Source organism: Scardinius erythrophthalmus (genome assembly GCF_964197995.2).
Source record: "Scardinius erythrophthalmus genome assembly, chromosome: 9".
In the NCBI taxonomy this organism is placed as follows: Eukaryota; Metazoa; Chordata; class Actinopteri; order Cypriniformes; family Leuciscidae; genus Scardinius; species Scardinius erythrophthalmus.
The window spans coordinates 12,676,601-12,691,682 of record NC_138229.1 but is presented as its reverse complement, the minus strand read 5'-3'; the positions used below and the strand labels follow the sequence as shown (position 1 = coordinate 12,691,682).

Sequence of the window (15,082 nt, the reverse complement as noted above, 5' to 3'; positions counted from 1 at the left end):
TAAAATTGCTGCTGTGTTACAGTTCTCTAATATTCCTGTCAAAACCACACAGAGACGGTTCCGTTGTCCATTAGGGATCGGAATTCTGGCCAGGACTCCTGACTGCGCTGCAAGACGAAACGATGGAGATGAAGAACAAGACAAAGACAGAGAAAGAGAACAATGAGTGAGGATATGCAGGTGGGAGTATCTGAAGACAAAGATTGAAGAGGTTAAAAAGGATTTAGCCGGAGAACCCACGCGCAACTAATAGAAAACATGAAAGATACCACTGTAATAGAATTAGAATAAACAAAGCGTAAAATTAGCACTAAGCTCCCCTTTGGTTTCCGGCCCATTAAACAAAAATAAAAAAAACCTGCCGAACATTATTTGTCGTGTTTGTGTTTGTGTTTACAGGACCCCGCTCTAGTTTGGCCACCTGCCTATCTCATTCAGAACAGCCGAACGTCATGCCTGCCTCTTGTTTATTTCGCTCCATATCAGAAAGGCTGAAGTTGAAGATTTCTTTGAGAGAGAGAGAGATAGTGAAAAGAAAAGAAAGCAGCACACAGAGAGGAAGAGCTCGCCCCAGGGAGGAAAGTGTTTCCAATAGGAGCAATTTCTGTCATCACAATGCCCTGCATGACCTCTCAGGAACCCACAGAGTTTAGAGCGTGGTTGCTTTTTGCTTAGAGGAGATACACGTACCATACAAACATAAATGCGCATACAAAGAACCTTATATAATACATCCGTTGATGTATAGATGACCATATGCAGCATGGACGCTTAAAGGCATACAGTAGTTCAACCCAAAGTTAAACTTCTGTCATCATTTACTCACCCTCACGTTGTTCCTCTCAAACCTGTTTGACTTTCCTTTGTCCATGAAACAGGAAGATATTTTGATGAAAGTCTCAGCTGCTCTTTTTAATCAAAAATGAATGAGCTGTAGGGCTCTAAAAAAGACATAAAAAAAGACATAAAAGCAGTCACTGAATTCATTAAAATCTTCTGAAGTCATACGTTAACTGTCCTAACTGAAGTTTAAATGGAAAAAAAAACTCTTGTACTGTAGCTCTAAAACCACTTTGCACTTTCAATTCAAATATCGCTTTTGTACAATATTTTGATTGTACTTATTGTCATTATTTGGAGCTGGACAGTTCAAGTCTGCAGTTATATTCCTATAAAAAAAGAATAGCTTGGACATTTCAGGCATACAGTATCTTCATTTGCATTCAGAAGTTACAAAGGAAGAAAGGAAGTCATACGCATTTGGAAAGACAAGTATATTCCTCATAACCAGCAAGATCAACCTGCTAAACCAGCATGAACTGGTCTAAGCTGATCATTTTGACCGAGACAATTTCAAAACCTTTCTTTATTTCACACATTCAGACCATCCTCATTTACACATGACCTTTCCACCCTCTCTGTTAATACTGCCCTGAATTACAAACTGTTATGACAAAAAAATGGAGCACATTATAAAAACGAAAGGTACTGAAGAAAGAAGCTTCTTGTAGATAAGAGAAGAGACCTTTGATGTGTGGATAAAGAGGACAAAGCCTAAGGCTTGGTGTGTGAATGGGTCAGTCAGGGCCCTTTTTGGTAAGCTAGGTCATGTCTGCCTGTCTGAGGAGAAACTGTTTCCATGTAAAGCTGCACTGCGACCTCTCTCTCGCTCTCTCTCTCCCTCCCTCCCTCGCTCGCTCACTCATCTCCACGGTGTGCAGGCAGTGCTGGGTTTCTCTCTGCAGATTTTCCCTCGCTCCCTCTCCCTCCCCTGGGGGATGTTAGTTATGTGCTGTGGTCATTTCTGCGCTTCAAAAACCGTGTGGAGCACGGCTAGAAATCCATTGATTCTCAAACAGTGCAAAAACTCTTTGTCCTTGAGAAAACATGCCTTGAGTTGAGGATTAAGGAAAGGAACAAAGTATAAATCTGTAGGTTTCAGTTTTGCGGAGTCGAGTCCACTCTATAAGTGTCTGGATATGAGTTTAGTGAGTATTTAAAGGTTCAGTTCTTTTCCAAACCCGATTTGACTTTTCTTCCATGGAACACAAAAGGAGAAATTTTGAATAATTTACTGGTCAATCCTTTTTGCATGCAATTACAATGAATGGGAGATGTGAAAGCTTGAAAAATGGCACAAATCAGCATAAAAGTATCATAAAAGTAGCCCATACCATTTGTGTGCTATATTCCAAGTCTTCTGGTAGCTTTGCATAACAAGTAGATCGACATTTAAATAATTATTCACCCCTCACTACAATCTTCCACTCCAGAAAGCTTGACCACACTGACCAGATAATTAGTGAGTTGAACTAGAGAATCGGCTCAATTCGCGAATGAATCATCCAGGCCCGTTTTGTGAACTGGTTCAACCGATTCACTGAAAATTTTGTATTTGGACAATTTAAGTCAAATCAAATGTACTGTATTTGTATAGCGCTTTTCACAATACACAGCTTAATAGAAAGTCATAGCCTACTATCATCTTTGAATTGCTTTAACATAACGTTGATATATTCATTTTCTTCTGAATTTATATTTAGCTTTATTATGTTCATTTAATCGGACAACGCTACATTTCTCATTAATGACAGTGTCGAGACTGTTGCTATTTCTGCCAATGACTAAAATTTCGCTCTGTTTCTCCAACAAAAATATAGCATATGCTTCAGAAGAGACGGAAAAAGTCGTATGGAGCATTTTTGTTGTACTTTTAGACGCTTTGTTTGTGATCATTTTGGAACTTAAAGGTATAGCGGAGGATTTTTTACTTCCGGGTGGATCACCTATACTATTGGTCCTCCTAATTGTCAATCATTCTGGTGAATCAATCAAACTTATTCAAAAGTGGAGAGGGCGGGTCTTATCTAAAATTCGGAAAGATCCTCCACTATACCTTTAACAGGCCCTGTTCGCATTCACCAAAATCACATTGGCTTTTACAGTGCCCACTTAGGACTTTCTTCAGAATAAATTACATTTTGTGTATTCCACCGAAGAATGTCTTAAGTCATATACAGCTTGGAACGGCATGAGGGGGAGTAAATGATGACAGAATTTGAAGCTTTGGGTGAACTATTCGTTTAACACTTTGTCCTCGCGTTGGCATTACACAGCATTATTCACTGTTCTTAGACTAATCAACACAAAGTGAATTTTCAGAGTCATAATTATCCAGACAGAACGGCGCGTGTGTGTTTGTGTGGGCTGGTGGGTGGCATGCTCTGATTAAGCGTATGCAGATTGCTGGAAGTCTGTGTTTATGCGTTTGAGTTTGTGTGTGAGAGAGCTGCATTAGCTACACAGGGCTTTAATGGAAGAGGTCTGTGTACGTTTGAATATTTAATATGCCGGCAATAGATCCACATCTGTGATCTCTTGTGGCAGTGTTGTTCAACCTGTCCTTAAAGTGACTCTGTGTGACTAATGTTAGAGTAGCATTAACCACTTTTTTTGTAACAAGTTCGATACAGCTTTCCAACAGTGCCACCTAGTGCTACAACATGATTTGAGAGGTTTGAACAGAGTGATTGACATTTTCTTGCTGTTGCAAATGAATAGGAAGCTGTGATGCTATGAATTAAACATAGATCAGTGGACATGGATTTCCTGTTCATTTGTGATGCAGAATTGAAGATTGCAGGTTCAAATTTTGTATTATATTTACATTCATGGATTTGACAACTTATTATTATATTATTATTATACATTAATTATACATTTATTTATAGGCACCTTAATGACACCTCACAAACACAATAAAACAATCAACATTAAACAACAAATAATCATTATTTCTGCCTGGACAGACTGGATTCAAGTATTATGCAGTGCATGCATCACTTAAGCTCAATATAATATATTTGGACGTTGGTTCCCTGAGAATCAAACTCATGACCTCTGGGTTGTTAATGCCGTTGTCTGCCAGTTGCATTTTAGAAACATCTGGGGATTCTGCAAATCTGTCCTCCCTCTGTTATTTATTTCCATATATTCTCAATTTAACCGTGGAGCTAATCCAGAGTCATCAACCTGTGGTGCTGTCCGGATTATCTGTGTTTGTTTTCTCTCCGAGTGGAGATATTGTGTTAATCTTCCGAGAGAGAGAGAGAGAGAGAGAGAGAAAGAAATTGTGATTGAGGGTGTGAAGAAGGACTGTGGCAAACAGGAGAAGGAATTATAGTGAGAAGGAAGAGAATTGGAAATATGGAATTTTTTAACCAGGATTGATGCAAAGGTGGAATTTTGAATAAAACCTGGTTTGCAAGGTTTAAGAACATAAGCAATGAACGAGAGAGCGAGTGAAGGGAAGCAAAACATTGTTAGATTGTAGTGTGTGAATTGAAAGGATAATCTGGGCTTAACGTCCCAGAGTCTTTTAAAACACAAGGGAGAGCAGCTGTGAATCAGGTGTCAGGCAGACAACCTGATTCAAGACTGCCTGTCGACTTTCAATGCATGGATATGCGCACGTACGCACACACGCAAAAGACATGCAGAGGACGAGTATTTCAAGCACAGAGCCAACATGTGTATGCACAGAAAGAGAAACAGGGAGACATCAGGAATTTATAAAGAGAATAGATCAAAATATCAACTTGGAGGGTTTCACCGTGAGATATATAAGTATAGTGACAGCATTCTTTACTGTTTGTATCAGGGTGAAATGGTATGGAGACAGAGTGATAGTTTTCTTTTGTTGTTGTGCAATTTAGCCCTCTCTCAGCCTTTTTTCTCTTGGTGATTTAATGTACAATTTTGTGTTTTATTTCTTTATAAATAACTATTTTATGTTGTAGTGTTTTGGGTATAATAAATAAAATGTATCATTATTGTTGTTGATGTTTTTTGTAGCACTATAGTTATGAGAGGTGCATTTTATTATTAGAGAGGTACATGATTATTTTTATTATCCGTCATTAAATATTTATTGATGTGAATTAATTCATTTGATTCTATTTACAGCCATACTTTTACCTTTGTTTTCCTATATACCAGTGCGTACATTACCATTCATATGTTTTTTATACATTAATACTTTTATTCAGTAAGGATGCATTAAATTGATCTAAAGTTACTGTAAAGACATGCATAATGTTACAAAATATTTTTATTTCCATTAAATGCAGTTCTTTTGATATTTCTATTCATCAGATAATCCTCGGAAAAAGCAAACCACTGTTTCCACAAAAATAATAAGCAGCACAATTGTTTTCGACATTGATAATAATTAGAAATGTTTCTTGAGCAGATTTCTGAAAAATCATGTGACACTGAAGACTGGAATAATGATGCTGAAAATTCAACTTTGGCATCAGAGGAATAAATCACATTTTAAGATATATTAAATTAGTAAACATTTAAAATTGTAATAATATTTGTTATTATTACTGTTATTTTTTTATCAATTAAATGCAGCCTTGGTGAACATAAAAGACCTATTTCAAAAACGTAAAAAGAAAAAAAATCTTACTGACCCCATCTACCTCATTTCACATCTCTCCAAAGATAAAATGCTTGAAAAGTTATATGATCTGCCATATGGTATTATGGAATATAGTGTAATGTAGTATAGCTGAATAGTGGGCCTAATTAATTTCTTATAATTGCTATTTCACTAGAGAGCCATTTAAAATAAAAACTGGAAAGTGGAACAAGAGAGAGAGGAGGAGATTCCACCCTCAACTAAACTTTGGATAAAAAGCATCTTATAAATAAACAAATAGATACAAATAATTATAGTACCATAGCTAGACCAGCATAAAACTAGCATAAACCAGCCTGTGAATTCTATTCAGTCAGGTTTATTATAAACAGGCGTGAGTGAGACACGAGTGTGTATTCTCAGACCGCCGCTCACTAGGAGGGGTGTTGTGCGTGTGATGGAGTGATGGGAGAGGAAAGGAGAGAAGGGTGGAGGGAGAGTGAGTGATTGAGTATGTGAGAGAGGAAGGGATGGGGTGATGAGTGTGTGCTCACAGTGTAAGTGACATCTCTCCTCCTCAGACAGATTGTCTCTCTCGGCCTCTAATGGGATCCTGTTAGGAATCTTTTCTCTCCATTTATCCCTCCTCTACTCTCTTGGCTTGACTCTCCGTCTCTTTTTTTTTTTTTGGTCTCTTTCGCTCTTTCTTACCTTCATTTATGTTTTTATTTTTCATGTTTATATTTCAATATTGGTGTCCTTCAACTGTCCCCTACCCACTGAGTAATTTTTAATCTTTATTCTTTCTTGATTCAGGTTATAGATTCATAGCAGAATGTGTTATGGACCTACCATTCAAAAGTGTGGGGTTGGTAAGGTTTTTTCAAATGTTATTGAATGAAGTCTTGTTATGCTCACCAAGGCTACCTTTTTTTGATAAAAATGTAGTAAAAATAGACACATTATTACAATTTAAATATGTGAATATATTTTAAAATGTTATGTATTCCTGTGATCCAAGCTGAATTTTCATCATTATTACTTCAGTATTCAGTGTCACACGATCCTTCAGAAATCTGATTTGGTGCTCAAGAAACATTTCTTATTATTATCAGTGTTGTGCTGCTTAATATTTTTGTGGAAACCGTGAAACATTTTTTCCAGGATTATTTGATGAATTTACAGTTCAAAAGAACAGCATTTCTTTGAAATAGATTTGTTTCTTGTAACATAAATGTCTTTTCTGTCTCTTTTGATCAATTTAATGCATCCTACAATTAATATTTGAAAAAAAAAAAAAAAAAAATCTTGCTGACCCCAGGTTTTTGAGCTGTGTACACATGCAGACAAATCTCAGTGCTATGGCACAATGACATTTCAGTCAGTTCCAACTTTACGGCAACAGTTTGGAGTGAGCCACAAAGCCACACTTTTTTGGATGAACCTTACTAACTTGCACAAAGCCCAGACTTGAACCCAGCTGAACACCTTTGAGATGAATTGAAACGCAGACTGTGTGCCAGACATCAGTGCCTGACCTTACTGGCAATGGGAGCAAATGCCTGCAGACATGGTACGTCTAGTGAAAAGCCTTCACAGAAGATGTTTTAGAAGAAATGTGAGAGATTAATGCCTAGGCAAGTATAATTAATGATTAATCCTATAAATCCTACTGTATCATATTTGATACACACATTTTTAAGGCCTCTAAATAATCAAAATGATCAAAACTTGTACATAATCTACATGTCTTCTGCCATCTAAACTTTTTTTAACATGTAAATTCCTTTTTGTATAATTCTAAAAATGTCCACATTCAGACCGTGGTACATGTGTCTTTTTCGCTGTGAAATATTCATTTCAATTAAACACACAAATAATTTCTATATTGCAACTTAGGTTTACTTGATTAACAATACATGTTTTTTTGTTGTTTGTTTGAAATATTCTGTTTAAACGTGAGTATCAAACATGATCAGGCTTTTTAGGAATGTTTATTTGTACATCTCTCAGTTGTCATTGTATTATCATTGCTCCCAAAATTAAAGAACTTTTATCATAAAACTAGGCATTTAAATGTCATCTTAAGACATATTATTGGGAGATACTGTATAATATTGGAAGTGACAAATTGATTTACATTACAAGCGATCAGTAATCACCTGGGGCCCGTTCTTCGTACGTTGCTTAAAACATCCGAGATCAAATGAGACATCCAAGATGATATCATCGTGCTAATCATGACCTGGCTAACTCGGTTCTTCGAACACACTTGCCGGATATGATTAGTATAGCTGGTTTGAGTCATCTGAGATAATTGCGCGTTCATGCGCTGGTTAAAAGGGGATATGTATCGATAGTAGAAACATTGATCAGCAACGCTGCTATTGGCTGCTCAGCGTGGGCGTGGCCAAAGAGCGCGCTCAGTTTTTCTCCTCAGCAGAGCAAGAACTAATAGTCAAAGTTTATTCGGAATTTTAATGTTTAATTAAAACGCCAGGGAACACCTCAAAGTCTGCAAAAGCCAGGAGAGAGGGCTGGCAAAAAGCAGCAGACAATTTAAATCCGTTAGAAGTGGCCATGTTAGATGTTTTTATCACTTATTAGCCTATATTTTTGTATTTTAATAATTGCATAATTACTTTGTTCATTGTAATGTCAGAGTCACCACACTAGAACATGGGAACAAATAAAAGTGAAGTACAAAAATATTCTACATAATGGTATTTTTTGTTATATAGTCTCTTTTATAAAAGGCACTGTTAAATAAATGGTTGTCTGATTATAAAAGCAACCAAGAAAAAGGCTGAGAAAAGAAAAGATCTTAGTAGCCTACACTGTAAAATAATTTTAGCTGCATTAAATGAAGGCCATATAGTCATTTCAACTGTTAAATCTTGAGTAATGATGAATTGCTTTGACTTGTGAAAGTGAAAACTGATAAACTTATGTTAATGTAAAAATATTAACACTTGTATCTGTTCCCAAGAAAGTAGTGGCTGAAATATGTGCAGTAAGTGGACATTTTCTAACTTTCCAAAATAAATAAAGTATAAGACTTTATAATGTCCATTTGTTTCCATTGCACTGGACAGTGAATAAACCCTCTCAGATAACTGTCATATGGAGGAACTAGCCTACCTGCAAGTGCATAAATAACTTTACTTAATTTATACTTGTATGCTTTATGGCTGCAATATAAGTGGCAGGATTCCACATCTACAGAAAGGCCTACAGAAGAGTCTGCACAGACAGAGGAGACATAGGCCTACAGGTGGGCAGTGTATAGCCAACTTTTCCTTTTTATTTGTTGCATGAGGCATGTGTCTAATATCACTTGACTACTGGCTTTTCTTTACAAAGAACAACTGAAATAAAACTCAAGGAACTAAGCATATTTGTATTTTATTAAACATTTAATGAAAAGTGTGTTTTTTTGGCAATGTTGTGTAATATGGCACATGCAACAATGTCACAGGCCCTGTCAGGTGTGCAACCCTCAAGAGTTTTCAGACACTGACATCTTCCCTTTAGGTAGCCAAAGTTCATTTCAATGTGTGCCCTTGTCCTGGAGCTGCATTGTAACTGGTTTGGGTCAATGGGGTCATAAAACACCTGTCTGCAGGCAGGAACATGTCATAATCACCTATGAAAAAATGCAGTTCTGTTAGGATCAGCATAAGTGTATGTAATGCAGTGAGCTTGATATTTAATTGTGTAACTTTTCTTACCACTTTCAAATAATGTGCATAAATGTGAATCTCTGAAAATGCTTAAGTCATGCACAGACCCTGGCCATTTTGCTTTCACATTTGTGATATGGAAGATTTTAGTCAATTGCCTTCTTTTTTTTTTTATATAATATTACTAATCTGGAATATTAAGAATCACAATAGTAACTGGGCTGCACATTTACATTGTGAACCCCCTATCTGTTCACATAATCCCCTTATTGAGGCCTTGATGGCAGTCTATAGCCTATAGTCTACCAATCACGTTAGTGAAGCCTGAGTGACATATACTGTAATCGGCATGGTCATGATTGCATGATCTTCATAAAAAATTATGACAGCCTAAAAAAAAAAATAAAAAATAAAAAAAAAGCTTTAAAAAAAATGCTTTACAACATTGGGTCTTAAGTGGCTTGGAAATTCCACACAAAAAAACCCTAAACCTGTTTTTTTAAACCTAAAAGCGCCAGGTAAACTCCGAATGACACGACAGACAGCACTTTCCATGAAGTTCTCCGCATCTCCAATAGTGTAAAGGAAAGAGCCACTCGCAAATAATCTTAGGGCAATGCAAACAGTTTGTGCTGTAGTTAAAGCCCGACTCCGACAAGTCGAAAATAAATGTGCGTTTCCAACAAATTAATAATGTAAACGACAATCTCACGAGTCACGAGAAAAAATATATATCTCAGAGAGTGCACTATCGCGCTGCGCTGGACTTCCCGTATCAGCTCCGCTTATGAAGCCGCAGTCTAATCCTGATAACATGAAATAAGCCTGCTCCCGAGCAGGTTTAAGATTGCGCACCTGTTGCTATGACAGCAAGTCCAGGATGAGCGTCGAAGAACCAAACAATCCAAGATCATGCCAAATCCCCAACAATCAAATCCAGCTAAGTGAGTTAGCGACGTACGAAGAACGGGCCCCTGACCTTTTGGCCATATAAATATCAACAACTTCACCAAATTGCATATGTGTGTGTTTTTGAGCTTTATATTTTCTCATATATCATACGATATGATAAAAAAAGGCCTGGTGTATCAAATATGATACTCATCAAAAAATGTGTCTAAATGATCAAAATCTATATATTTTTTTTAACTATTATTTCATGTCAGGCTTTACAGTGTAAAGGGAGCATTTATTCACCCCCATGCCATTCCAAATCGGTATTCCTTTCTTTCTTTTTCTAATTCTTTGTTTAATTCAGTGATCTTCAGCTGAGGTAATTATCACCTCTATGAATGACTTCTTGAGGTCTCTTGACCATAAACCAAGACTATTTGCTATTTGCATAAACCATGACTAGTTTTGAGACCCTGGCCAAGATACCAAGTAATGAGTCTCAGACCATGTTTATGAGAGTCCTCAAGATCAAGAGTCCAACTCTGGTGGGACAGAAAGTGGCAGACATTTGAAGTGTCCACTGTGACCTCGTGTCCTTCAGTCAGCTCAGTTTAATTCAGCTCATTTCAGTCTGTCCTTCAGCCAGAAACCGAGGCCAAACACATTGTGTGCCCCACTGACTTCTTCCAAACTCAACTTGGTCTTGCATTAAGAAGAGAGTGGGAAAGTGTGTGTGTGTGTGTGTGTGTGTGTGTGTGTGTGTGTGTGTGTGTGTGTGTGTGTGTGTGTGTGTGTATTATAGCGGTGAGCAGATGAATGGAGAACATGCATGACACAAGTGATAATGAGCCAGTTGTTTCTGACTTCCTTCAGCCCCTGTCCAGCTACTCTTGCCAAAATCAGCCCATTACCCAACCTGGTGTGCCAGCTTCCCACACAACCTTCCCAGTGCCAGATTCAGATTCAGATCCCAAGACTCGTCACAATACAAAAAATGCTGCCTGGACCTTGCTACTGCATTAGCATGGCCATCCTCAATCAAAGAGCAGGATTGCATTTCAAGAGACAGAAAAAAAAAACACCTGTATTTGAATGTCAAATAAGGCTGTTTTTGAAATACCATACAGTGGCTTGTAGTTCAAAAGCAAAGTTATTGTCGGTATGACGTTGATGTTTACATGCCCTGGACCTGGATTATTGTAAGAAGCAACTCGACAACACTATCTTGCGGTGTAGACAGCTTTATTGATAATAGTCAGATCGATCTACTTTTATTTACTGCTCATTCCAAGTTTCAATTGGATGTCAAAGATCCATCGGCACTCAGCATTGTATTTTTTACAGCCACCGAGCAAACTGGCTTGTTTATTATTTACTATCACACCAGCGTCTGGTAGCCAATGTAATTTAACAGCCTTTCCAGGTCAATTTTGCTCTCATAGAAACGTATACGAAAACAAGCAACAACATCACCAAAAGCATGTAAATTTGAATTGGTATTATCATGGCAGATGGGTTTCTTACTTCACTCTGAGAACAGTCTATCATGCCATTAAAGTTATATAATAGTTTATAGCCATTTAAAGGGTTCACCCAAAAGGAAAAATTCTGTCATCATTTACTCGCCCTCATGTCGTTCCAAACCCGTAAGACTTTCATTCATCTTCAGAACACAAATGAAGATATTTTTAATGAAATATGAGAGATTTCTGTCCCTCCATTGACAGGTTATGCAACAATTTTTTATTCACATATAAACATAAAAGCCTAAACTAAATCTGTTCATCATATAAAGCGATTGTGTCCGTCAAAGTGGTAGTTGCGTAGACTGTCAATGGATGGATAGAAATCTCTCAGATTTGATTAAAAAGATCTTCCTTTGTGTTCCGAAGATAAACGAAAGTCTTACGTGGTTGGAAGGACATGAGGATAATTAATGACAGAATTAAAATGGTTGGGTTTCATTTTATATATATATATATATATAGTTTATACATTATTAAATGAATATATTTTATATAATATAATAATTATTGTTAGTCATTGCTTTGTTGTTGGCATAAAACAATCATTCTTAAAATATATAAAACTAAAAAAAAATTTTTCAAAACAGTTCTAGTAAATATGTGTTATTTATAGTACTATTTATTACAGTAATTCATTTTATTTTTAGGTTTTTAGGTTTCATTTAGATTTTTTTTGTTTCAGTAATTATAGTAGTAGTTACAGTATTTACAATATGTGCATAAAAAAAAATTTGAATTTAGCTTTATTTTTATTTCAGTTTTAATAATTTGAGTACATCAGCATTTTTTATATTTTCTGTTTTTTAATTTTGTTTTTCTAATATTTAAATGTTATTTCAGTTAACAAAAACAACAATTTTAATAGTTTTAGTTAACAATAACCAGACTACTCCTACTTGTTTGTGCATATGCCCAATAGACCCATTTAATAATCCATTAGTAGTGATAGTTAGTGTGTGCTATGTTGGGCTCATGTGGGCAGTATGAGCAATGCAGTCTTGTCATAAGGTTCATGTTCATATTGATGTTTTTGTTTGATCTACAGGCGGTGGACTATGAGAGCCGTAGCTCCTATTCTTTCTCAGTGGAGGTTCTGAATCCCATCATTGACCCTCGATTCCTGCGGCGTGGGCCTTTCAAAGACCGTGCCTCGATCAGAGTGGCCGTGCTTGATGCCGATGAGCCCCCTCGCTTCTCACGGGCACGTTACCGCATGGATGTGTCTGAGAACTGCCCAGCGGCGTGCACAGTGGGGCGGATCAGTGCCGTGGACCCAGATACGGGGCTCACAAACAACATCAGGTACACTGTAAACAAGTAATAAAAACTCAGTGAGTGTTTTAGCGCAATTTTCTCACGTCATGGGATCACAACACTAAGAGATAGTAAATCTTTTCCTGGATTTTTTTTGTGCGTTCCCGAGATTAGACCTTCCTTAACATAATGCCGAAAACCCGAAGTCTCTAGGTGGTCTGGTTGAGGAGTAGATAGAAGTGCAAGATTGGTGCGCACAGACAGAACAGAAATCATGAGTTAACAATCGCAATTTTGTCCGGTGGAAAATTGCGCTAAAAATTATTTTTCGATAGTGTTGACTTATTATTGGAATTCATTTGAAGAAATTTTATTTCAGTTATTCTACCTCAAAATTTGATGTTTAATTCAGTGTTACTTGCCGTTTCCTTGTAATTATTTGTGAAATTTACTAGCAAATTCTGAGAAAAAATTGTTTCTATAGTAAATTATTTTCAGTGAACAGCAGTGCTTCTCAACCTTTTGGATTACTAGGCCCCTCATTGTCTACGAAAATATTCAAAGGCCCAATGACTCTGCTAATTGTTGTTTTAGGATTTTAAAGTTTTTTTTTAGAAATATTTGTACTCACCATTTCTTCCCTCAATATTAAAAATTTGGCATGATTAAAAAATGTATATTCATTATAAAATTGCCCACAGAGTTTTTAAGATTTTATTCATTTGCGTGACTTTTCCAAGTACAACTCTAAATGAAGCCACTTCATATATCAATGGTTTTAAAGACTTGGTTCTTCAGAGATGAAAAAATAAAACAGCTGTTGAAGAAGTATCTTGACCTTTAGTTATCTTAGCTTATTTTAATGTCATTTTAAGTCATCTTGAGCCCCCCTTGGCCCCAGACCCCTGGTGGTGAACCACTGGTGCACAAGCCACATTTGATCAATACACTGAACGTGCAGGTGAAAGTATGTATCAATACTTTATAAGTTCTGAATAAAATGGCACTATGCGCCGTCTGTTATGAAAATATTCGCTAAGCTCATTGCAGTGTATTTCCCACAAAACATACATACAACCTTAAAATTTGGCTCTAATGGGGAATCTAAAAAGGCATCATAATTTTGCTGCCTGTTGTTTGGAACAGCCTTCCCATCAGGAACATGCCTGGAATACCTAAAGCAGATGTCCGTGTAGGCAGCTCATTAGGGTTTGGAACAGAGCCATTGTGCCATTAATTATTGTTGTATGCTATTCTGTTTTCTATGTAAAAACACTTCAAAACATTATCACAGAAATAAAGGTATTCATGCTACAAGGCACATTTGCTTGCCTCCACATGGAAAAGATCCATCCCAGTGAACTACAGTTATTTCAACAGTGCCTAGTTATAGGGATCTGAGGATTCTTACTTTGCTAATTACGGCTCTTTTGTTTCCCGCCGCTGGGCTTAAAACAGCTCCTGAATGACAGATTTTCTGATTGACTGGAGCTTTATGCATCTGCTCACCTGCTCATCATGCCACACATTTCTCCTTCTCCATTTGTCTTCTGTCTCCCTCAGGTTCTCTATCGATCCTCAGTCTGACCCAGAAGCTCTGTTCCGGATCACTCCAGACACTGGGCTCATCACTACAGTGACTGAGCTGGACCGAGAGCACGAGCAGTGGCATAATATCACCATTATTGCCACACAGAGAGGTACACACACACACAGTCACAGTGACAGGGAAGTATTTAGCTACAAATAAAAGTAGCTAACTGTTGTGAAGCTAGTTAGTTATCTAGTTGTATAGTTATATAATGAATATAATTGGATAAATATCCATATACTGTATAAATATAGATTTATATCACTTATATCAAAGAATCTTGTTTAGGTTGACAGCATTACACTTGAACATAGTTTAATAGAAAAAGGAGAATATAGCTCAATATAACTAGAATATTGCTAAATATTTCTAAAACAAAAAAAAATGCAGTGGCTTCTGCACAGCCGAATTATTTTAGTGTTATTTATGTACTTTTGATTATAGTATGCATTAATATTGTTAATTAGCTTAGATTTTTATATTGTCATTTTTATTTTAGTTTTTTAGTAATTGTAAGTTTTCTCAATATTTCTATTTATTATTATTTTGAATTAGCCTTTATTTTAATAGTTTGTAATTTTTATTTCTATTTACTTTTATTTCAGTTTTATTTCAATTAGTTGCCAAGGCCCAATACAACATTTATAATTTTCTAGTTTTTTAAGTTCAAGTTTTTCCATCCAATAATGTTTTATTTTATTTCTGCTTC

At 36.5% G+C, this 15,082-nt stretch overlaps 1 protein-coding gene across 1 annotated transcript in view; it reads left to right on the top strand.

Annotated features, from left to right (window-relative positions):
- Positions 1-15,082, top strand: part of cdh24b (cadherin 24, type 2b) — a gene marked incomplete at its 3' end in the record, with an annotated part of 140,746 nt that overhangs the window by 114,496 nt on the left and 11,168 nt on the right. Inside the window, exons 7-8 of the mRNA XM_081373761.1 lie at positions 12,574-12,830; positions 14,346-14,482. Of these exons, the coding sequence (XP_081229887.1) occupies positions 12,574-12,830; positions 14,346-14,482 (394 nt within the window). The remainder of the gene's footprint in view (positions 1-12,573; positions 12,831-14,345; positions 14,483-15,082) is intronic.